At 36.6% G+C, this 22,643-nt stretch overlaps 5 protein-coding genes across 6 annotated transcripts; 3 read left to right on the top strand and 2 right to left on the bottom strand.

The window, feature by feature from the left end:
- Positions 1-375: 375 nt before the first annotated feature.
- Positions 376-2,495, top strand: LOC124632476 (transmembrane protein 41 homolog). The gene is made up of 5 exons (XM_047167325.1): positions 376-769; positions 1,053-1,185; positions 1,277-1,405; positions 1,530-1,867; positions 2,095-2,495. The coding sequence occupies exons 1-5, from the start codon at positions 718-720 to the stop codon at positions 2,262-2,264; spliced, it is 822 nt and encodes a 273-aa protein (XP_047023281.1). The 5' UTR covers positions 376-717; the 3' UTR covers positions 2,265-2,495.
- LOC124632474 lies at positions 2,274-3,909 on the bottom strand. The gene is made up of 5 exons (XM_047167324.1): positions 3,438-3,909; positions 3,212-3,360; positions 2,913-3,079; positions 2,562-2,821; positions 2,274-2,456 (listed from the first exon to the last, which is right to left on the bottom strand). Exons 1-5 carry the CDS (start codon positions 3,778-3,780, stop codon positions 2,368-2,370), a joined length of 1,008 nt encoding a protein of 335 aa, XP_047023280.1. The 5' UTR covers positions 3,781-3,909; the 3' UTR covers positions 2,274-2,367.
- A 4,229-nt stretch (positions 3,910-8,138) lies between these two features.
- Positions 8,139-12,543, top strand: LOC124632472. Of its 2 annotated transcripts, XM_047167321.1 has the most exons (5): positions 8,139-8,435; positions 10,065-10,188; positions 10,358-10,510; positions 10,591-11,784; positions 12,051-12,543. In XM_047167321.1, exons 1-5 carry the CDS (start codon positions 8,364-8,366, stop codon positions 12,398-12,400), a joined length of 1,893 nt encoding a protein of 630 aa, XP_047023277.1. In that variant the 5' UTR covers positions 8,139-8,363; the 3' UTR covers positions 12,401-12,543. The 2 variants fall into 2 exon arrangements, with proteins under 2 accessions (XP_047023277.1, XP_047023278.1); XM_047167322.1 differs by lacking the exon at positions 10,065-10,188 and having other exon boundaries at positions 8,141-8,435.
- Positions 12,544-12,661: 118 nt separating this feature from the next.
- LOC124632470 (mucin-3A-like) lies at positions 12,662-20,437 on the top strand. The gene is made up of 2 exons (XM_047167319.1): positions 12,662-13,671; positions 13,749-20,437. The coding sequence occupies exons 1-2, from the start codon at positions 13,606-13,608 to the stop codon at positions 20,343-20,345; spliced, it is 6,663 nt and encodes a 2,220-aa protein (XP_047023275.1). The 5' UTR covers positions 12,662-13,605; the 3' UTR covers positions 20,346-20,437.
- On the bottom strand, positions 20,428-22,636 carry LOC124632477. The gene is made up of 2 exons (XM_047167326.1): positions 21,764-22,636; positions 20,428-21,317 (listed from the first exon to the last, which is right to left on the bottom strand). Exons 1-2 carry the CDS (start codon positions 21,797-21,799, stop codon positions 20,589-20,591), a joined length of 765 nt encoding a protein of 254 aa, XP_047023282.1. The 5' UTR covers positions 21,800-22,636; the 3' UTR covers positions 20,428-20,588.
- Positions 22,637-22,643: the final 7 nt, after the last annotated feature.

Genomic DNA, 22,643 nt, shown 5'->3' with positions numbered 1-22,643 from the left:
ATCAAACCTATCACAACCTAAAAGGACATTGTGAAGCCCAGAATACGATCATTCATTTTGTAATATTTATATCTGTTATCATGAAATTAATGGATCATAGATTTTATTTTGATATTTAGCTTCCTGGAACCTGGTTAAACTATAAAAATCAAAACCATGGCTTCGTTCACAGTAAAAATTTGTATGATTGTTGTTTTATTTTTATAAACAAAATGTTTTCTACTCAGGTTGACAAAGCTTTCTTAGTTTTAAATTCATTAAAAACATATAACTAAGTATAACATTGGAAATATCTGCGTAAAACATAACGTAACCTTCAGCCTCCTTCAGCAACGTCAATGTGTCAACTGTCATTAATCATAGTCACTATAGTCAATAGTCAAGCTTTGTTCCAATTCCAAAACCAAAAATTATGCATAGATTAGCATTATTTTTATCTGCTACTCTGTCTAAAACCCTTAAGTAGAAAGAAATAAAGGATTTACTAAAACTAATAAATTTCCAATCTGCCGATCCATCAATTTTAATGAGACTGTTTCGAATTCCGAATCGTCTTGTCACGGGGTGAATTCGTAAAATTTTAGATTAACATTTAAGTTTTTTTTGTTAACTGTGTGATATTATATTAAACAAATAGGATATTTAGTGGAGGTAGGATCTACGGATTCCCATAATCTGTTGTGAATATAATAATTCGATTTTATTTAAGCAATAAATATGAGCGCAACTAATTCTAGAAGACGAAATTCTCGTGTGCGAAACATTCAAGGTGATATTCAAGACCCCTATATTTCCTCCACGGTCCATATCCCTCACCACACCATCACTAAACCAAGAATAAGAAATATAAGACCCGATTGTATTGGATTGTTTCATCCTCTATCAAGTACCTATCCCTCATGTTCCTTTGTTGTTTATAGGCTGTTGTAATGCGTAGTTAGATGTCTTATTTATGAAGTTCCTATTCCTTTCCTATTACCATTAAGTGTGTAGTTGTTACAATTTTATAACCTCAACCATATAACAGTACAAAACATTTGAAAATATTTCAGGTTCCACAGCTAATGTGACGTCTACTGCTGAAGATTTGTCTACATCTAAAGCTTTAGTTATAGTTGCCATAATATTTGTATCGTCACTGCTAGCTTTGGGGCTGTTATACAGACAATTTCCAGATTTGGAAGAGTGAGGAACAATCAATATTTTCAATCTAAGACTTAAGTTTTGTAAGTGGCAGCTGAATGCTGTGTCTATTTTATGCTATTTTTTCTTGCAGGCATGAGAAGCAACATTTGCACTTACCATGGGACCTTGAAGATGCTAAACACTTAGGTTTAGTGCTAGACCAATATAAGGAAAAATATTTTTATGAAGTTTTATTTGGAGTCTTCCTAGTTTACATTTTGTATCCTTTACACATTTTCTGCTATTACTTCATCAGACAGGTTTCTGATTCTCTCAGGCATCATCTGAATTTAAAAAAAAGTTACTCATAAATACTTCTGGATTTCCTTAACTCTTTTTTTCAGTTTGCAAACATTTGCAATACCTGGATCTATTTTTCTAAGTATTCTTTCAGGGTTCTTGTTCCCATTTTATTTAGCATTACTTTTAGTTTGCTGCTGTTCAGCCATTGGTGCAAGTTTATGTTTCTTCCTGTCAAACCTGCTTGGAAAGAAACTAGTGAAGAAGTTTTTCCCAGAGAGGGCTGCACAGTGGTCTAAGGCAGTCACAAAGCACAGAAATAATTTGCTCAACTATATAATTTTTATGAGAGTGACTCCTTTTTTACCAAACTGGTTTATTAATATGTCAGCACCTGTAATTGGAGTGCCATTAGTACCATTTGCTTTAGGAACATTCATTGGTGAGTTGATAATTATCTACTTGACATACTCAAATAGTGAGTTGTTATGAAGTTTACGGCTAGAGATAACAGATTTAGTTCTATTTATTTTGATTAACCTTGCCTATGTAAACACCATAAAGAAAATAAATAGACTTGAGATAAAGATATATGTGATATCTGCTAGTAAAACACACATTACAGTATTAAATAAATATGTTTTTCAATTTTAATCTATTTCATTCCAGGTGTAGCACCACCATCTTTTGTGGCTATCCAGGCTGGACAAACTCTGCACACATTGACGTCCACAAGTGATGCCTGGTCATGGACTTCAGTCACAGTCCTCAGTGTATTCGCACTTGTCTCATTAGTACCAGTATTCCTCAAAGAAAAGTTGAAAGAAAAGTTTGAATGAATGCATTAGTTGATTTTTAGTTAATTTTATTTATTTATTTAATGAATGAATTGGTGTTTTGTACATTCCATTCTTGTGTTTTATTTGTATTGTGAAGCCATTGTCAGCAGTATGACCCAACATGTGCAATGAAAGTGTTGTTTCCCATAGAGTGCTGGACTGTAGGTCTCCAGTACCACCAATTGTACCAAACTGAAATAAAGTTACATTTTTATTAGGTCTTTTTCTCAATAATGAATTCATTATTTTACCATGCCTAATCTTCTTATAACTTTACGCTATAAGAGTTCAACTTACGCAAGTAAGATTCTTTCAGATCAACTTTCAATGATTTGCACTGGTGTTTACATTCTTCAGCTGGTACTAAATGTATTTCTCTAGATCCACTTAGGGCTAACAGAAATGAGAAACTGCATTCTGTGTCAGGTATACTAAATGTATTCTGGCTTGTGTCAATGATTATAAACCTTTCAGTGCTTTGTCCAAACTTTGGCACTACTTTTGGTCTAGGAACAATCTGCCGTAATACCTTGGCTACATTCATGTTATTGAATTTCCTGAAATAATATAAAAAGTTGTGGAATAATAACAATTTGTTTTGGCAGACTGTGCAATTTAATTTGCAGTTCTAATTATTTCATAACTTACCAAATGTAAAAACTCTTGTCTCTCAATGGTCCATCAATAAACAAGTCATGGGCGCTAATATAATATTTATTATTTGTTACAATTTTTGGAGATTCTTTGTCAAATGTGTCTTTATTCCTAAGGTACATTGTCTTTAGAGCATTCATATTAATTACTGGCTGTTCAGTCTGAAAGAAAAAACCGGTTATCAAAGCCTGGCTTGCAAAACAGTGAAGTAAAAAAATATATATATAGGTATTTAAATTTAGAATGTTAGCATTCAAGAACAGATATTGTGTCCATACGAAGTGACCTCTGACCTCATAAATAAATGGTGCAGTTTGTTGCTGACTGACAGGATTTGGATCATTAACCTCTCTGATGTTACTGACTGTGCTACAAGGCCAGCAGTCCATGTCCACTACGGAGAAGTATGGGTTTTGGATCAAGCATGTTTCATGATAATAATCTGAAAAGAAACTTAAGTTAGGAAGCCGTCCAAATGTCACTGTTGCTGTTTCTTCAAATTCATATTTGAATATTTACCAGTTAGGGAGGGGAATAATGATATGAATGGTATCGATATTTTTCTTAGTAGCTTCAAACCAGGATAAATATATTCTTGTAAGTTACAAACAATACTGCTGTATATAGATTTATAATTGTATACTACACACACTCCTATAACTATTACTAGTAATACAATTCTAAATTTGGTTGCAGCTCGTCGTGGAGTGTTAGTCTCTGGGCTTCCAGTATTTTCTAGTGATTTAAGAGACTTAAAATACATTCTTTTAAATTCCTCTTCGCTCATCCCTGCGTCAGTACACTGTTTCTTGAGATTTTTTATGGAGTTTGAATATTCTTGTATGATTTCTTGGTTCGACATGACTGTAAGGTACTCATTAATGCTATGTGAAGTATAATTTTAATGTTTCAGTCGTCGTAAAAAGCTGAATAAGAACTTGATAATATTCAATAGATCCACGACAACAACACAACAGCTGATTTGTTTGCATTTTGTTTGCTTTTGCTGTCATTGCGGCTGTCATCAATGTCTTTTTGACAGATGCTGACACTTGTAATAAAAGTTGCCAGTCTCTGTGCCAAACAAATATTGTGGGTCGGTCGTTGTCCTCATCGGACCAATCTCTCAAGTATGAGGGCGCGGGTTCGATCCCAGGTCAGGCAAGTACCAATGCAACTTTTCTAAGTCTGTATGTACTTTCTAAGTATATCTTAGACACCATTGGCTGTTTCGGATGGCACGTTAAACTGTAGGTCCCGGCTGTCATTGAACATCCTTGGTAGTCGTTACGGGTAGTCAGAAGCCAGTAAGTCTGACACCAGTCTAACCAAGGGGTATCGGGTTGCCCGGGTAACTGGGTTGAGGAGGTCAGATAGGCAGTCGCTTCTTGTAAAGCACTGGTACTCAGCTGAATCCGGTTAGACTGGAAGCCGACCCCAACATGATTGGGAAAAAGGCTCGGAGGATGATGGTCGTTGTCCTCATCGTTGCTTGATGCAAGGGCCCATTGATTCAAGAATTCAGATTTTTTGATCCAAAACTCATCTTCAGTATGAGTCTCTAGTCCGCATCAAAATTCCGACCAAAAGTAGGCTCATGCATCTTTCTGTGTCATCATCGCATCGTGGTTTCTGTGCAGCGACTAAGGTACTGTTCCTTGACGACAAAACATTTGGCGAGAACTGTTATCATTGCTGTTTCAGAACACCATAGCGAAGGTTGGTTAGTTTGCATTAGAAACAGATTACATAAGTACAAGTCTCCACAGTGTATTAAATAAATAAATAATTCGTCAATAACTTTTTCTTACGACATTCACGCAGTTCCCTAACATTAGAAGTTAACTTGGATCACAAAAGTGGGTTTATTAAATTGTTTCTTCTTATACTCCGAAACCACACACAATATTCAAGGTGATAAATTCAATCTGTGTCTGGTAGCGAGACCTCTCATTAGAGCATGATGTTCTTTTTTCATGATAACTATCCACATAGCTACTTATTTATTAATATGCTCCTTTTTTGCATTTTAGGTACTTGCCTCATTTATCTAGGAGAAACCTATTATCGAAGTTTCACGAATCTTTTTTTTCTTTTCTGATCGTTCAAGGTACAGTCAGCAGCAAAAGTCCATTTCAAAAACACTTTCATCACTCTCTGATGTCAAAGTTATCTATACTAATATTATAAAGCTGAAGAGTTTGTTTGTTTGTTTGAACGCGCTAATCTCAGGAACTACTGGTCCGATTTGAACATTTCTTTCAGTGTTAGATAGCCCATTTATCGAGGAAGGCTTTTTACCGGTACGGGAAGTAGTTCCCACGGGATGCGGGTGAAACCGCTGGCAGAAGCTAGTGATAGTATAAATAAGTACGTATATCAATGTAAATAACTTGAATCTGCACATCGTATCTACGCAATTCAATATCTTGAAGCAAATGGTCTTGTATCGTACATTATCACGCACCGCAATCAAGTGGCAAGTTGATAATAGAAAATTCGCACATGGTCTTTCTTGCCCGACTTCTTTGTGCGGACAGTTCGTTCGGCACTTTTTCCGATGACTGTATATATATGATGATAGGATGGCCAAATCAACTTTAGATCAGCCCCGGATCTTCAATTTTTTTTAGGCGGGGCAAAATCTGCAAAATGCCGCCCCGCCTACCTACTTATGTTTATTTTCACCTTTATCATCCATATAATTTTAGCTATCAATATGTAGGCAGGCAGGGCCGTCTCTAGCTCATGTAGCGCCTGGTTGCAATCATCACCCAAGCGCCATCTATGTATTGAAGTACTTAGAGTAGTTACAAGGAATATAAATAAGAACGTTCGAATGAAGTGCACTATTTGGTAGGTAAAGGACTTCAAAAAATTTGTCCAATTCATTGTAGGCTCAAACTGTTGGCGGTCTAAGTTATGAAAGTCGAGACAGAACGATGTAATTGTAAAAAGCAGCGCGAGCGAAGCGAGCGCGCAAATTTTTTAATTTGGGACACAAAAAGTTAATTAGTTTAAAAAAGCGCTGTAACAAGCAGCAAGCAAACTTTTTTGTTTTTGAGGACTCCATAAATATATATTTTTTACTACATTTGACCAGTGGCGGCGTAGCATCGGGTGGCACCCGAGGCGGACTACTTATCGAGCATCCCCCACCTCCCCAAAAAAAAAACGACAGAATATAATCACGTAGTAAAAAAAAACCTACAGTGAGCCCCAGAAATGTTCGAGATGTAGGACACAAAAGATCCCAATTTTAAAAAAAAAAAAAACGATAAATGAATCCGCGAGCATAGCGAGTGCGAAATTTTTGAGTTTGTTAACACAAAAGTACCCAAACAAGTTTGAAAAAAAAAACCACCGGAAAGTGAGGCAGCTGCGCAAAATTGTTTGGATGTGGGATACCAAAGTCCTCCACCTCCGCTTACAAATAGCGCCTAAACAACTTAAAAATAACCACTGTAAAGTGAATTTTTTTAATTGTTACTTTTGAGGACTGTAATTTAACTCTGAATTAAGCACAAATAAAAAGAAACCGTGACTGAAGCGAGTGTCAGTTGTTTTTGCTACTTCGGTGCTTTAAATTTTTGTTAGATTGAGTACTCAAAAAGCAAGGGCAGAACAAAACAGAAATTAAGAAAGAACCGCGAGCGAAGCGAGCGGAATTTTTTTTTTTTCTAACTTTGAGGAATTAATTTAAGTAATCAGATAAAGCAAACATATAAGAGAGGGGTGACAGTCGGACTGAGAGGGGTGACCGCCTCGATGTCTCGCGCATGCTCTGTCGTAGTTTTGTTTAAAATTTGAATATAAATAAAATGAAACAGTAAATGGTTGTGAACCTAGGCTTCGCAGATAAGAATGTGACTTGTCCCTTCTGCCCGCGCCATCCTGGTCATGCAGATATGTGTCGACCAAGATGGCACCCCCCGAGATGTGGTACCCGGGGTGGACCGCCCCCTCCGCCCCCCGCTTACGCCGTTACTGCATTTGACTTATAAAAGTTAAGGCAGTGTGGACTTGACTTATGAACTCATTGAGGCAATGCATGTATAATATTGCGCGACCGAAGCGAGCGCGAAATTTTTTGAGCCCGCGACACAAAAGTACCTGATAAAGGACATTGTAAAGCAACAAGTAGCCGCGAGCGTAGCGAGCGCGAATTTTTTTAAATTATTTGTTTGAAGACTCACAAATTAAACTGGGAATTATGTACAAATAAAAAGAAAACGTGATTAGAGACTGAATCAATGACCGACGACCGAGTCAATAAAAATAATAAACAATCAGAAAAACAGCCGCGTTGTCATTTAGCCACGAGCGTAGCGAGCAAGAATTTTTTCACTTAGTTGGAGGATGTTAAAAGTAAAAAATAATCAAAATGATCAATCAAACAAAGCGAAGGCGACTTTTTTAGAAACTTTGCTTGTCAGTATCGAAATGTAATTTCATCGAAATTTCCTGGTGGTGGGGCGTCCCATGGCGCCCCTGAGACCGAGCAAGGCGCCCGGGTCATGCGCACACCCTGCACCATAGGTTAAGATGGCGCTGTAGGTACCTAACCATTACAGTAATCTGTGATGTAGGATTTAAAATAAAAATAAATATATGCGATAAGCGTTCCTGGCTCATAGATGATCGCAAATAATTTTTAATCAGTTTTAGTTTGCTAAAACTTCGCCTCGTGAATAATAAATGTTCGTGCAGTGGTGTAGGGTATCGGTCAAGTTGATATGGCCATGAAATTGCTGTACTTGTGCTATTATTTATTCCGTGGTCAAAGTTAAATAAATGATGAGTTATCCATCTATCTACTACTCTGAACCTACAACACGTTATCCTTTGGTCTGTGAAGTGTGAATTTGGCAGCCGCCTGATTTTGCCGCCCCCTGAATTTGCCGCCCGGGGCACAGGCCCCGGCTTGCCCCCCCCTAGATCCGGGGCTGCTTTAGATAGAGTTATATGGGTATGCTGTGGATATGACGGTTATTTCAATACTTAGTCCTAATACAATACTGAATACTTAGACCCACGCCTTGACCTATGATAGGGTTCGCAACACAGGCACCTATCTAATGCAGTTTTGATTGCATCCGAAAAAGTAAACTATATTCCGTTAGACATAAAAACAATTAGAAGCTAATATTGGTTTCTTTCACTGAGTCGATAAGATAAGACAAAGTAACTACGTGTTGAGGCCTTCTGATAACACGGCTGATGTATAGAATGCTGTCAATACGACGATATGCTCTCTTACGACTACAAGTTTTAAAATAAACAACATATTTTTTTCATTCCAAAACATTGTTAGTGTGGTTAAAGTTTACTGGTGTTCGTGACTCAGTATAGTTGAATCATGTGATATAATGACTTCAAAGTTAAGTGCAATTTTACATGGATAATGTCAATAAAATTCGGAAAATGCAGGAAAAAGGAGAATAGATGGAATTTGATGCAAGAGCGCATGGCGCGACGTGGCGCTGGCCTCTACTGCTATCGGTCGTGTTATTGAACGTGAGTTTGTGAACCTTAGCAAATATTACTTTTGATTTCTTGAATAATATTTGCTGAAAACATTTTATTTGACATAATATTGCCTTTATCGGTTATGTAACTAGTCACTAAGAAGATGTAATCCTTTTAAATGGTTACTCAGCCTATGGAAGTTTACCATGTCATGAGTTACCCTTTAGAGATCATTGATTTCAAGTGTCCATGAGTTGATATCAATGCTATTGTGACGTCACTCGCTATCGCGACTGAGAAAACACTTGGGTTACTAGATGCACAGGTGTGTGATAAGGAACTGCGTGATTTGTTCGAACGTCACGCGATTCAAGAAGTATCTTAGACGTGTTATTAAAAAGGCGTTTTTATTAATAATGCAGGCGCTTGGTATTTAGTGAATTATTTGTTGCATAGAGGTAGCCTTGATAGTATAAGCATTGTCTAACAAAAACTTTTCTTTTTCAAATCTTTGCATATTCTTTATCTGAGTTTAAACGTCTTCCAACTTCGTAGTTTTTCTTGTTTTTTTTCCTAATTATCAAAACTGAAGTGTTTGTTAATATTGAATCATTATTTATTATTTAAATAAATAATTAAGAATAATTGTTAAACAGCTGATGTGGTTTCCCAATTAGTCGTACGTATAATAGGTAGGTAGGTAGGTAGTGTAGATACATACTTATTTCAATTTATTAATGGTAGTGACATAGTTACATACTCATACATCTATACTAATATTATAAAGCTGAAGAGTTTGTTTGTTTGAACGCGCTAATCTCAGAAACTACTGGTCCGATTTGAAAATTTCTTTCAGTGTTAGATAGCCCATTTATCGAGGAAGGCTATAGGCTACTTTTTATCCCGGTACGGGAAGTAGTTCCCACGGGATGCGGGTGAAACCGCTGGCAGAAGCTAGTATAATATATGTGTATGGTATGGACGCATTCAGTCGATAGGTAATGAAAAATGAAATGAGCATAAGTCTGGTGAATGGGGAGAGTTGTATGTTTCATTCATTGATTAAGTGCCTACTTTGGATTTCACATATTTCACAACTTTTTGATAGAGATCTCTGCAAAACACGTTTAAAGTGATAACAACCTGGTTTTGATGTGATTGTGCCGATGCATGGTGCAGAAATAGCCAGAGAAAGATAAGCAGAAATACAGTAAGTAATCACGATAGATTTTAATCAGTCCGAAAAATAGCTTGAGCCAGTACATGGGTACTTAGTTCGTTGATTTAGCCTTGAAGTGATTAAAGTATGCACATGTCAATTGTGAAATGACGTTGAGCAATAAAATCTGCAGAATAATTAAGGCACTCTGAATATAAGAACTAGATTATCACGAAGGATTATCAACCAGGTTACTGATAAAACAATGCAATTGGCGTGGTCACCTACTCTGCGCTATAAATGGTCATAAAGCTATCAAGGATTCGATAAGTAGGATGACTGACTTAGAGAAGTTGTTGTAATGCCGTTCATGATCATTTTGCCGTGGACAATATTGGTCGCAGTTCAAGAATATAGTTGTAGTAACGACTTGAAACCACGACATTGAGATAGACCTCACGAACGATACCCCTAACCACGGGTTATCTATCGCCTCTATAAAGTTATTATCTTTTCAGATCTGCCTGCCGAGTCTCGTGTACGCTTATGGAGTGATATTAGTATATTTGAATGAACTACAAGTGCCAATCTGGCTTGGGCTCTCCACTCCAGCAATTTATATACTCACCTACAATCTTACACGTGAGATTTTTGTAATTTCTTTAAAATCATCATCCTCGTCTAAAGCACGTCGCTTCTTGTAAAGCACTGGTACTCAGCTGAATCCGGTTAGACTGGAAGCCGACCCCAACATAGTTGGGAAAAGGCTCGGAGGATGAGGATGATGATGCATAATAAAACATGTTTTCAGAATGTTGGTGCAGGGAAGCAGCAGATTCTTGGGGCGGGCCTGTCGGCTACCGAGTCATGGCGGCTCTAGGCCTAGTCATGGTCGTGGTGAGCCTGCTCGTCTGCGCATTCATTCCATTACGGGCGCAGCCATTGGTGTACGGAATCCTCGGAGGTAACGACTATCAATAAAGTGCTATTTTTTAAACACTGAATGAAGAGATTTCAAACAAATATTTCCGTTATTCATTACAGGATTTGGGTCATCACTTATATCAGCTCAAGTGGATGCAGTAGTATTTGACACCTACGATTCGCGACTGGGAATCATCCGAGGAGTATGTTACGCCGGCCAAGCAGTCGGACAGTCTCTTTTCCCTCACATCATAGCAGCACTGATAGACGCGTATGGATATTCTTTCTCATACATAGTGCTCGCTGGCATAATCCTGCAGACGTTACCAGCTATTATGTTACTGAGAGTCGACGAAACTATAAGCAGGCCAATTTCCTTCTCTAGATACAGCGATGTGGCCAAAACATACGCGGTATTCAGTAATGAAGGCATGGACAAGAACTTTTACACGACTGAGTTGCAACTACATGACATGAGCCAAAAATGTTGGAAAAGTCCTTCAGATGATAACCTGCACAGGGAACCAGATTTTACTAGTGATTTTGATGACGAAGGCGATATAGTCGCCACAATTACGCCACCACCTAGTCCAGAAGAAAAGAGAAGAAATATATTTGGCGTAGAAATACTTCCAGAAATTCCGGAGGAGAGTGAGGAAAGTGAAAGTGAGGAGCCTTCAGAAAAAGATAAGAATTCAACTATGAATAAAAAGCGACTTAGTGTTGCTATCAAGAGACTGAGTACATTAGGCGATAGTTTTGATGATTGTATATCCAAACAAACAAGACGCGACTCGCAAACTGATGGTGACAGTATTGAACAAAAGGAGTATTCTGAGGTCGAAGTAACTTATGAGACCGTATCGCCAGTAACAGATATCCAAAGAGAAAAAATATTTAATTCATTTAGTTTTCGTTGTCAGTCTGCCTATGCCAGTATGAGAAGAAGAATATGGATGCCTTCGTATAGAGTTTATACGTTACGAAGAAGACTGACATTTTTCATGTATAACATAAATGATACGTTTATCAAGCCTTTGACAAGATCCTTAACATGTTGGAAGTTTTATCCGTCATTACTGTTGTATTTCTCTCGCCTAAGCTTAACGTCGGTGACAATGGTATCGTTATCAATGATTGCTTCTGAAATGCATCCAAAGATATCAATTTCTGATGCGAACTTCTTAATGACATTATACGGATTTACGTGGATATGTTTCTTGTTGAGTACACCGTGGCTGGCTCAAACGCCCAAAAGGAATTTTAAGTACGTCGCACTCATTGGCTTAATCATTTCATCATTAGGATGCTTTGGTACGTTCTATTTTATTTATTTATACAATTTATAATATTTGGAAGCATGCAAAATTAAACTAATACTACCCTGTTAGCATTTAGGCAACCTTACTACCCGGTTGCTTGCCCAACCGATAGGTTAGCACGCTCCAAATATTTTAAGTCAGGTTAATGGTTAATCAAAGACTGCTTAGTACTTAAATAAATAGTAAATCCCTTATACACACTACACTACTTTTCTATTTTCTTTACCCTTAGTTATCACACTTCTTTATTTGTTACAGTCTTAGCAGACGCAGACAACCATGACTCGTTCTCTATTGGCTGCGTGATAGCCGGTTTTGGATACGGAGCAATATCTTGTTGCTGGGAGACAGCTGTCCAAGACTTCGTAGGTGCCAGAAAGTGGCCGAAACTCCACAGCCCTCTAGAAACGATCTCGGGTACTCTACTAGCTGTATTTGTATTTGGAATATCTTTCATTGTCGATCATGAAAGAGGATTACAGTTTGCTATGTTTATTTTAGCCATAATATTATCTATTATAAGTTTTCTATGGTTAATAATAGCGGTGACGTATATCTACAGAACGAAATTGAAATCCGTAAGGATAGGAAAGCGATGGATGTTTTAAAATGACTATGAGTTTCGACTCTTTTGTGTTGTGGAACAATTTCTTCAATCATTAAGCTCGTGAGATGCAGTTGTGATATATAACATTAGGCGAATAAGTTATTGTAATGCAAAATAAATCTTTAAATTTTATTTTATAAATAAGTCTGCTTTTCTTTGTTCTTAAGTAACCCCATATGTAGATATTTGCTGTATTTAATTGCATCTTGGGACGAGAAAGGGCGATACAATACTTAAATACTATACCCTTGTGTGCTTAATAATTTAGGGACTATACTGTCATATGTTTTGCATACCTGCAACAGTAAATATACTGTGATAGGTATGTAGATTAGACAGCACTACCTAGTCAAGAGATAATCTTAAGGTCAAGTTGAATACGTGATTATAAATTTTACATTGTAATTTAAGGGATTATAAAATCGAGTTATAAACAATTCTATGAGCGGATACCTATAGATACATACCTCTATGTGGTATATAAATACAGGTATTTGAGAGAAACATAACAATTATTTAGGCTTTATTTAGACAGAGATCAGAAAGTGTCGTCAAATGTGGTGCAAGTACGCAGTCCGCATTTTTTTTGTGAATCATTTTTCAGAAGAATTCAGAATATTTCCGTATATTATCTACAATGTTGTTTTAATATTATGTATGAGTTATGACTACATCTGACTCAAATATTTTTATAATGCTGACGTTTGAAAAGAGGAACGTGTCAACAAGGGGTGTTTTTGTAGATTTATTTTCGCCCAGAAAAAGCTTTCACAAACAAGAAGCCATAAGTCCAACTGTACCTAATTTATTATAATAGATGATGAGAATGATCATTTACATGAACACATTAGTTTTCATCACCTCATTCTTCAAATTTTGCACACAGTTCAATTTATACCAATCTTGTTCCATTTCTGGGTCTCATAATGCAGTTTCAGAGCACAAATAAACATATTTCTCGAGGAACACTTTATCTTAATAACAATACGTACTGAAAACCCGCAGGAAATAAGGTGTCAACATTATTTGCCTTCTGTCGGCCTAATCTACTTCGTGATGTAAGTAAACGAATCGTTCTTATGTTAACAAAGCTCGTTTTATGCCGTCATTCATATTTGTTGGGAGAAACACAAGACCGACATTCGCGAGAAAACCTCATGAGATAAACGACAAGCGTAAACGAAATTAAAACGACTAGACTTTGCCATGTTTCGAATTAAATTATCGAAGATGGCTTTCGAAATGAACGACCTCAAAGGAATTTTATTTCTGGTAAGTGTTAAATTTTGTTCTATCTGTAGAGCAGTCATGAAAGAATGTTCATCTTAAAAAAAGTGCTTTACTTTTAGGTACTGTTCGCTATGCCAATGGTAGCAACCCTAAACATAAACTGCCACGGCAAAGCCTTCCACTGCGTCAACTCCACACATTTTATGATATGCGTGGATTTGGGAGGGGGCGTGTCTACAACCATAGATGATTTCGTCATACCATGCCCAGCCACAACAGTGTGCCATGAAGAAAATACTTTTGAGTGCGATTTTCCTAAAATAGAAGTGATACCTCCACTTCAAGTTCTTGGTGTTTATGAACAAAGTGATACTAGTGGAAAAAATTTAGTGACCGAAAGTGTAACAATACCAACGACAACAAGTGATATAATCAGTGAGTTCATAGAAAATATTACTGCAACAACTTTGCCGACCCCTAAAGTAGTAAAGCCTGTATTGATTTTGGAAGAGCATATTCAACAACCGACGCAAGTTGATAATCGAAATACTACAGACCCTGGTATGCAAGCGACTTCTAGTTTTGTCAATAAAACTAATAATATTGCAAATAATAACCAAACAAATATTAATACAATAATTACTTCAACAGTCGATTATTCTAGCTTTGACACTGTAACAGAAACTTTTACTGATAATATAAGCGATCCAATTACAGGAGCTACTAATTTAATGTCTGTTCTACCAGAAAATGTTACTGTAACTACATCACTTCCCGATGTTTCTACTTTAAATTATTTAAATGCTAACATATCTCCTACAAATTACCAAAATAAAACTCAACAAATAACAAAACAGGATGGTAATGCCAAAAACATGAGCAATACAATTAATATTGTCCCAGAAGTAAACGGCAAAAAAACTGTTCAAAACCTTACAAAATCAAATTTTACTACTGAAACTTTAATAAACAGTACCACTGAGAGTGTGAATATTTCGAAATCAGTTTCGGAAGCTGGAATCGTCCAAGCTACGACTGATATGTCTTCACTAGGGTTGGTGGATTTAATTTTAGGCACCCAGAGCACAAATCCTATCATGAATATTGCGAACAATAGTACAAGTAATTTTGATAACGATGTTACAACAGTGGATCCATACACTAAGCAAGACACCAATGATAGTGGTAGTACATTTTCAGAAGCCGCTACACCTACAGAAACAATATTAACGGACATGCTTATTTCTACTGAGCAAATAAGCACGACTCCTTCAATAAATACGAATTTAGAAGCTTTAAATAATACTGACATAAATTACAATTCTTTTACGGAATTTAATTTTAGTGATCAGATTACAACAACTGAAAACCTTCCAAAAACCACTACACAATGCTTTGATTTACAACAGAAGAAAGTTTCAAGTACGCAAAGATCTACGACACCAACTTATGTTGAAGTTTCCACCACAGTTGACCAAACTAAGGAAATAATTTCAACTAAAGATTTAACAATAGTCTTTAATAATAATTCGTATCAGATAAATACTGATAAAAACCAATCATTACTATCAGAAAACAATATGAGCGATGTTATAAAAACTACTGATACGATAAAGATCCATTACGGTGTTTCAAGTACAGAGCCTACTTTGTTGCTGTCAACTAGTGTTAAACATGCTGCAATTGATACGCCCACTGCAGAAAAGCCGCCACAAGTATCACAGAATGAAGTCCCATCGCATGTCATAAAACTAAAAAATGAGTCATCTGTTACTGAGGGCCCGTACATTACTATTAATGAGCCTAAGAAAGACATTGTGCAGAACGATACAATTTTAATAATTTTTACAGCAACAGTCCCAAATACGGTCACAGAAGCCACGTTAGTCACAGAAGACAATACTATGTTTTCAACACAGTTAACTGAAGTAATCAGCAAGTCACCAGTAACAGGCAAGACCTCTCTTGTGAATGAACCAAAACAAGAAACTGTTAAGAACACTACACCCGTTACAATCAAAACAACAAAGACCACAAATGACGCGAGGTCAAATTCAGCCACAGACGCAAGAGATAACTTTGTATTATCAACACAGTTTACAGAAATAGCAAATAAACCTACGCAAAAAACCCTTGAAAATAATATAGATACCACAATTAATACAATAGAGATTGCAAACGATGTAATGGTAAATACAGCCACAGAAGCAGTAGATTCCTCTATACTTCCAACACAGTTCACTGAAGTAATAAGTAAGTCCCCAGTAACAGACAAACCCACTCTTGCAAATGAACCCAAGCAAGAAATTGTTGAAAACAAAACAGATGTCACAATGAATCCGACAGATGTCTCAAATAATGAAAGGACGAATTCAGCCTCAGAAGCAGTAGATTATTCTATGTTATCAACACAATTTATCCAAGTTACTAATAAGTCCCCAGTAACCGACAAACCTAATACTATTAATGAATCCAAGCGGACAACTGTTGAGAACAATTCAGTTTTAAAAACAACGGCTTCTTATGACACAAAGCTAACTTCAATCACAGAACTTTTAAATATTTCTACACTTTCAGCAAACTTTGCCAAGGTTACAAATGAGTCACGAGATGCAGAGCCTCCTAATATTGTTAATGAACACAAGCAAGAAAGGACCGGTGATATGATGAAGAAATATTCAGACACAGAAGCTTTAAGTAATTCCACATTTTCTGTACATTTCACTGGAGCCACCAATAAGTCGCCAGTAGCAGAGTACATTAGTATTAGGAATGGATCTAATCAAGATGGTGCTCAAAATAATAAATTTATAATAATTCACACAACAACAGCTTCTGGTATCTTTCAAAAAGAATCGGTAAAAGATGCCACGTATAATTCCACATTTTCAAATCATTTTACTATAACTGAGTCACCAGTAATAGCCTATCCTTATGTTGTCGATGAACCTAAGCAAGAAACAACTGAGAACATTAAGAATACCGTTTTATCAGCCTCTACAACAACGGCTCCTAATGACATAGGAACAAATTCGCTCAAAGACGATTTTACACGTTTCGAACATTTTATCAAAGAAACAACTGAGTTACCAGCAACACCCTATCCTCATGTTATCAATGAACTTAAGCAACATGTGGTTGCGAGTGATACACTTTTGACAAATTATGCAATGGCTCCTGAAAATGCGCGGAAAGAATTAGTTAAAAATGCCACAGAAAATAATTTTGACGGAGTAACAACTGAGTCAACGTATTCTAGTAATATTGCTGGACGCAAGCAAACAATTGTTGATAGTAGTCAACTTTTGATCGTTCATACAACGGCTCCCGATATCTTGACGACAAAATCAAACACAGAATTCGTAGATAATTCTGCATATATTGCACATTCAAATGTTAATCAACCCAAGCAAGAGAGTGTTAAAACAAGTGCAATTTCACCAGTAAATACAATATCGGCTAACAATTACGGTACAGAACCCAAAGTTAAGGACTCGACAACAGTATCAGATCTGGTTACAAATGAACCAGCAGGACTGATAGGTGAAAATAATACACGTATCGATCATGTAAGAGCCAAAATAGGAGAAACTTACCAAGAAAATATAACTACTGATTTCACGAATCCTCCGAAGCATTTAGAGACGACTACGTTAGGACTTTTTTCTACTAATAATGAACCGGTCGCCACATTCCAAGACGCAGTTGCGACTACTACCTATAAGAATAATTTAAAAAACAGTTTGACTAAACTATTTCCCCTCAAAGTTGCGGACATTAATAAAACTGATAACATTGGATTTGTAAATAAGGATATTGGCACCGCTCCTAATACGGCCATGAATCCTGATGTATCACCAATAATAAGTCTACCTGAAATACCTCCTTTAAATAAGTTTGTGGGTGCACCTACCAGTAGCTTGCCAGAAATCGTCGATACAGTTTCGAAAAAGGATTCCACAAAGGTGTATGAAAAACTATTAATGGATGGCCCACAAAATGCTGATATTAATGGACACTCTACGACAGAATACATACCCGAAACTAGTACTACGCATGCCATAGATGGTATCGATTATACTAACATTAAGAAAATATCGAGTTTTGGGATGAATACACAATCTATTATCAGCGTGACTACTGAAACAGCGTTTGCATCCCTTGGAACATCTGTTGATTGGAGTGCGTCAGATAAGACGGACAGAGTTAACACGGAAACTGTACTTTCTGAAATTTCTACCAAGACTGATACTGGACCGACAAGGTATACAACCGATAAAATTTCATCATCAACAGTAATAAACTATATAGATAAAAGTATCAAGATAGTGTCAGAATCCAATTTGGTAAATTCCTCAAACGCAATACAAAGTAGGAAGTTGGAACCGTCGAATTTAAATCCATTATTATCGCCTGATTATATAAAAACAATAAGGCCACAAGACTCAAGCATGTACATCACTACCTCTGATTATAATCCTGCGGATTTCACTCAAGTTGAACAGCCGGTAACGAAGAAGTTTGAAGTTTTACAACAGAAACCGACAACGATTGTGGATTTATTCAAGCCTGTAACTGATACGTATACATTACCAGCGGTAGAAGAAAAAACTGAAAATATTAAACGCGTGTCAGTTACTGAAGCAACACTGCCCAGGAACTCAGTCTTCAAAGGGATTAATCCAACAAGTCAAGACTTTAATTACGTGACTGAAAAAAATAACATTTACGTTTCCTCGCAGGAACCTATGCTAAATAAATTAAACAAAATACCTAAGGTGGATACTGAATTTTCAATAAATAATGCTATGGCTAGCACAACTATTTTGCCAAAAACATTTAAGACACTTGTGATAAGAAACAACGACATGATAATAACTGACGCTAGTATATTTACATCGAGTTCAACACCACCGGTACCAGTAGAAAATAACTTAAAAATATATAAAGAATTGCCAATTTCAAGTTCAAAACCAACGGAGACAAAAACAACAGAATATTATAGTGTAAAGCCAGTCTTACCAATAACAGAAGTTCCATTCGTTAAAACCACTACTGTTGCCAGTCAACCAAGCAAAATTCCAACCCAAACAATGCCTAAATCAGTAAGTGAAACAGACAGTGATATACTCAAAACTACAGGTTTTCCAAAACTACTGATTCAGATGGAAAATAACAAGTCTACCCGGTCGACAAAAGGCAAAACAACTGAAACGGTCAGTTTAGCTACGGAACCAGATTCGATGGTAGAAACTATCAAGGTGGAAGCAATTCCGAACCCAGTCGTTTCTTACACTATTACAAACAATAATTCGACTGATGGAATTAAAACAGGGAAAAGCAAAATTGATCATGAAAGCATAGTAATTGGAAATGTTTACAAAACTATTGGACCATCTAAAACCACCGATTTAAAGTTACTAGAGGATAATTCTAAAGTAGAAGCTATAAATCCAAAAAGTGATTGGATAAAATCAGATATCGACGTGGATATCGCCAAAATAAAAGAAACATCTATTGAAGACACCACTAAGTCATCAGGCTTCGCATCCAAATCAGGTCCTGCAATTAAGACGTTATTACCGATACCTACCGCAACCGTACTGGTTAGGCCTAAGGTAAATCAAACAGCCGATTCCATTCAGCTCTCATCGGTAGCAATTCATCCTACAATCGCGACTCAAATCGAGTCAACCATTCCCAAAACAGAACCGAAACCTATCACTAAAGAAAATCAAAAAACAGTGACAAATGCTTTCATAACAGTAAATAATAAAACTTCAGATGGGAAATTACAATTCCAAGAACCTGTAAGAAATACGACTGATAGTTATCACATGAATAATGCAAAAGCAAACGTTACTACATCATATCATAAGTTATCACTTCAAAACAATACGTTCAATGACGATTTAACGGAGCATTTAATATCAACGAATCACACCATTACGACAGAAGTACAAAATCATTTGAATGAAAGTGATAAACAAAGTAATAAAACTAATTATTCAGTAACGTCAAATATAACGAGTACGCATTATCAAAACAATACTGCTTTAAAAATAAATTCAGGAGATAAAGGCTATTCTATTTCCGTATCTACTCCACAAGTTTTTAGTTGTTTGAATCGTACTCGCGGCAAATACTCAGATAAAAGAGATTGTAGAAAATTCTATACTTGTATAGGCAACCTCCAGCCTATGATAGGAACTTGTCCAAACAACACCGTGTTTAGCGAAATTAATAAACAGTGTACGAGAAATTTATCGCATTGCGTGCGAAACAATCAGTTCCGATGTTTATTAGGGGGAAGGTTTAGTGACTTCTTCAAAGATAATATTTATTACATTTGTGTTAAAAATAATATCCACGGTTTTATACGGTATAAACTAAAATGCCAGAGTGGTTATCATTTAAACAAGGCCACAGTTAAATGCGAGAAAGACGAAGAGATATCAATTCAATCAGCGTCTTCTATAAGCGAAGCAAATAATGAGGAGAGCACTACAGTCAAAATTAAAAGTGATAAAATTACCAAAACAGGTTTTAAATGTGAGAATGAAGGTAATTTTCCATACGATAAGGATTGCAAAAAATATTACGTTTGTACTAAAATTAAAAGTGATTATCAATGGAAAATCAAGAAATGTCCCAGTGACGAAGTGTATGATAAAAAGAAGAAAAAGTGCGTAGATTCTGATAGCGGGGAATGTTAATTGTTCAAATACAGGATTACTTTATTTTTGAAGTATTTCAAGCTTGTCCGTCTTATGTAGATATTGTAAAAATAAACTAATGTATTTTTAAATTTACTTTAATTGATTTAACCTTAAGTTTTTTTTATATAAAATAAATGTACCTGTTTACTACTTATATATTTACAAAAATGCAGATCTTTTATTTTCTCCAAACATGCTGTAGGCGTGTACTCAGTCTTCGTGTAAGTATTGATTGTATAATTACATTCTTGGTCTTCGGGATGGTGCACCGCTGTCTACGATGAACTGGTCCTCATCATCTCTTTCTAAAGTGACGCAGAAATTATTTGAAAATATTGTGCATCGGATTGATGATTCACCTCTCACGGGTCGAGGAGGGCAGAAATACGTTACAGTATTGGGAGTATCCTCTTGTGTCACTCTAAACTTATAATTCTTGCATTCGATAGGCATTGGTCGTTGTCCTGAGAATCGGTTGCTCAAGCTTTGTTTGTCATCGCTAAACAGGGGATCTTTTCGGTTATCAGATCCAAACAATTCGGGATTCGTTTTGGTGGAATTGCTCACGGGACACTTGTACTTTTGTGGTGATGTGCAAGTTCTGGTAAATCCGTTAAATATGGTGTTTCCTGAACACTTGAAGTTGATACCTTGGAAACGACTTCCATTAGGAACACAGAGGATGTATCCTTTACATCCTGGGACGTTAGGATTAGCAATTCTTTCATTTCGATGGCAGCGGAGACTTCTAGTTAACGCTGGGTCAATGAAGTTGATTGCATCTTCGCAAACCGAAGTGGACTCTTCGTTACAGAAAGTTCCGAGTGGACAGACGAACGCGGGTCCAACTAATTTGGTGCCTTCACAAATTCTCACTCTGTTGTTTCGTTCGCATGTGAACCCGTACTGACCACATTCATAGTTAGGGTTTAGGTAATACGCTTCTGCTAAGCTGGAGAAGAGGGATATCTGTAAGATAAAAATAAATTCTATCAACTTCCGCTACTAAAATATTCTTTACTGTTACCTCGTGCCTACACACGTGAAAACAACAATCTCGCATGACTTTTTCGGTAAATCGTCATAATCTCAAGCACAAATAACATAATCCCAGTTTACATTTCGAATGGAAAAACAGGATTCCTCAGCAACACTTCACTATCACTTTATCATTGTAAAAAAATAAGATAGCTCGTAATATTTTATTGCATGTCATAATTTTTATATTGAAGGTGAAGATCGAATAAAAGACAAATCTTCTATATAAAAGGAACAAACAGTGTGTTACTGGGATGGGCAACAAATGCACCATTTAAGGATGACCATTGGGATTATCATTGGATAATTTTCAAAATAATTTATTCTGGTGGACATTAAAGGTATTAGCTGGATAAATAATGAAGAAAAGTACTTACCGCTAACAAAGCTTTAATAACTTGTGCACTAAACATTTTGAATTTTAACCAGTGTCCTATGTTGCTTTTCTGAAGTTCGGAACACGACTAACGGGCAATAACTACTTTCTTTGTGGTACGTGAAGAGTCAATTAGCGTATTTCACACCTCTGGGTAATGTGGAGAAATGGGTGACACATTGTCACGGATACCTTGACAAATTCGAGTGTTTTAACGGTACTCGACTGTATGGGGGCTTCGAAGTAGGCGACAGTGATAAATGATAGCATTGTTTTGTGACTTTTTTTGTATATATGGATGACCTGTTTTTCGGATGTTGGAATTCTTTTAACGACTCTTTAACACAAGTAGACTTTTACTTAGATCTGCTGACCTTACCCCTATTTTTTGTGGGAAATCTCCACATGACCCCTTTCGCTTTGAAGACAGTGTGAGGCAGTGTCAGACTCTTACCCACCATGTTCCTTCTTAAACCCTTTATAACACCAGGGCCGAGGTAACTCGTTCGAACAATCCCGCAGGCCCAGCAGACCTTGGCCCTGGCGGACCCTACTGGGGCTTGCTGACTGTCAACAAACAACGCGCGTCACCGAGACCTTACCCCTCTTACCTACAATTTTAGCTTGTTCTTACTAATTCAGTCAAACAAATATATCACTTGCATTCTTCACTATGCGTCATGTGTAACGGCAATGGCGTCTATACTTGGAAACATTACTGTGTAAATAGTAAGTTCTATGTGCTAATAATTTGTTTGCCGATGATACTATGATAACTGTTAATATCAATGTAAAGTGAGTTTACTATAATATCCCACGCCTTACAATGTAACATATAAAAATCAATAATAATCAACTGTAAGAATGGAGGGGAGTATGTC

Source organism: Helicoverpa zea, chromosome 8 (genome assembly GCF_022581195.2).
Source record: "Helicoverpa zea isolate HzStark_Cry1AcR chromosome 8, ilHelZeax1.1, whole genome shotgun sequence".
Classification (NCBI taxonomy): domain Eukaryota; kingdom Metazoa; phylum Arthropoda; class Insecta; order Lepidoptera; family Noctuidae; genus Helicoverpa; species Helicoverpa zea.
This window is presented reverse-complemented; position numbering and strand designations above follow the sequence as displayed.

Coding starts and splice junctions, on each gene's coding strand:
- LOC124632476 (XM_047167325.1), top strand. CDS start 718: ATGAGCGCAACTAATTCTAGAAGACGAAATTCTCGTGTGCGAAACATT. Junction 770..1,052: donor TCGTGTGCGAAACATTCAAG/GTGATATTCAAG, acceptor AAAATATTTCAG/GTTCCACAGCTAATGTGACG. Junction 1,868..2,094: donor TGCTTTAGGAACATTCATTG/GTGAGTTGATAA, acceptor ATTTCATTCCAG/GTGTAGCACCACCATCTTTT.
- LOC124632474 (XM_047167324.1), bottom strand. CDS start 3,780: ATGTCGAACCAAGAAATCATACAAGAATATTCAAACTCCATAAAAAAT. Junction 3,080..3,211: donor CTGCACCATTTATTTATGAG/GTCAGAGGTCAC, acceptor TTTTTCTTTCAG/ACTGAACAGCCAGTAATTAA. Junction 2,457..2,561: donor TCTGAAAGAATCTTACTTGC/GTAAGTTGAACT, acceptor ACTTTATTTCAG/TTTGGTACAATTGGTGGTAC.
- LOC124632472 (XM_047167321.1), top strand. CDS start 8,364: ATGGAATTTGATGCAAGAGCGCATGGCGCGACGTGGCGCTGGCCTCTA. Junction 8,436..10,064: donor TATCGGTCGTGTTATTGAAC/GTGAGTTTGTGA, acceptor TTATCTTTTCAG/ATCTGCCTGCCGAGTCTCGT. Junction 10,511..10,590: donor GGTGTACGGAATCCTCGGAG/GTAACGACTATC, acceptor TATTCATTACAG/GATTTGGGTCATCACTTATA.
- LOC124632470 (XM_047167319.1), top strand. CDS start 13,606: ATGTTTCGAATTAAATTATCGAAGATGGCTTTCGAAATGAACGACCTC. Junction 13,672..13,748: donor TCAAAGGAATTTTATTTCTG/GTAAGTGTTAAA, acceptor CTTTACTTTTAG/GTACTGTTCGCTATGCCAAT.
- LOC124632477 (XM_047167326.1), bottom strand. CDS start 21,799: ATGTTTAGTGCACAAGTTATTAAAGCTTTGTTAGCG. Junction 21,318..21,763: donor TTATTAAAGCTTTGTTAGCG/GTAAGTACTTTT, acceptor TTTATCTTACAG/ATATCCCTCTTCTCCAGCTT.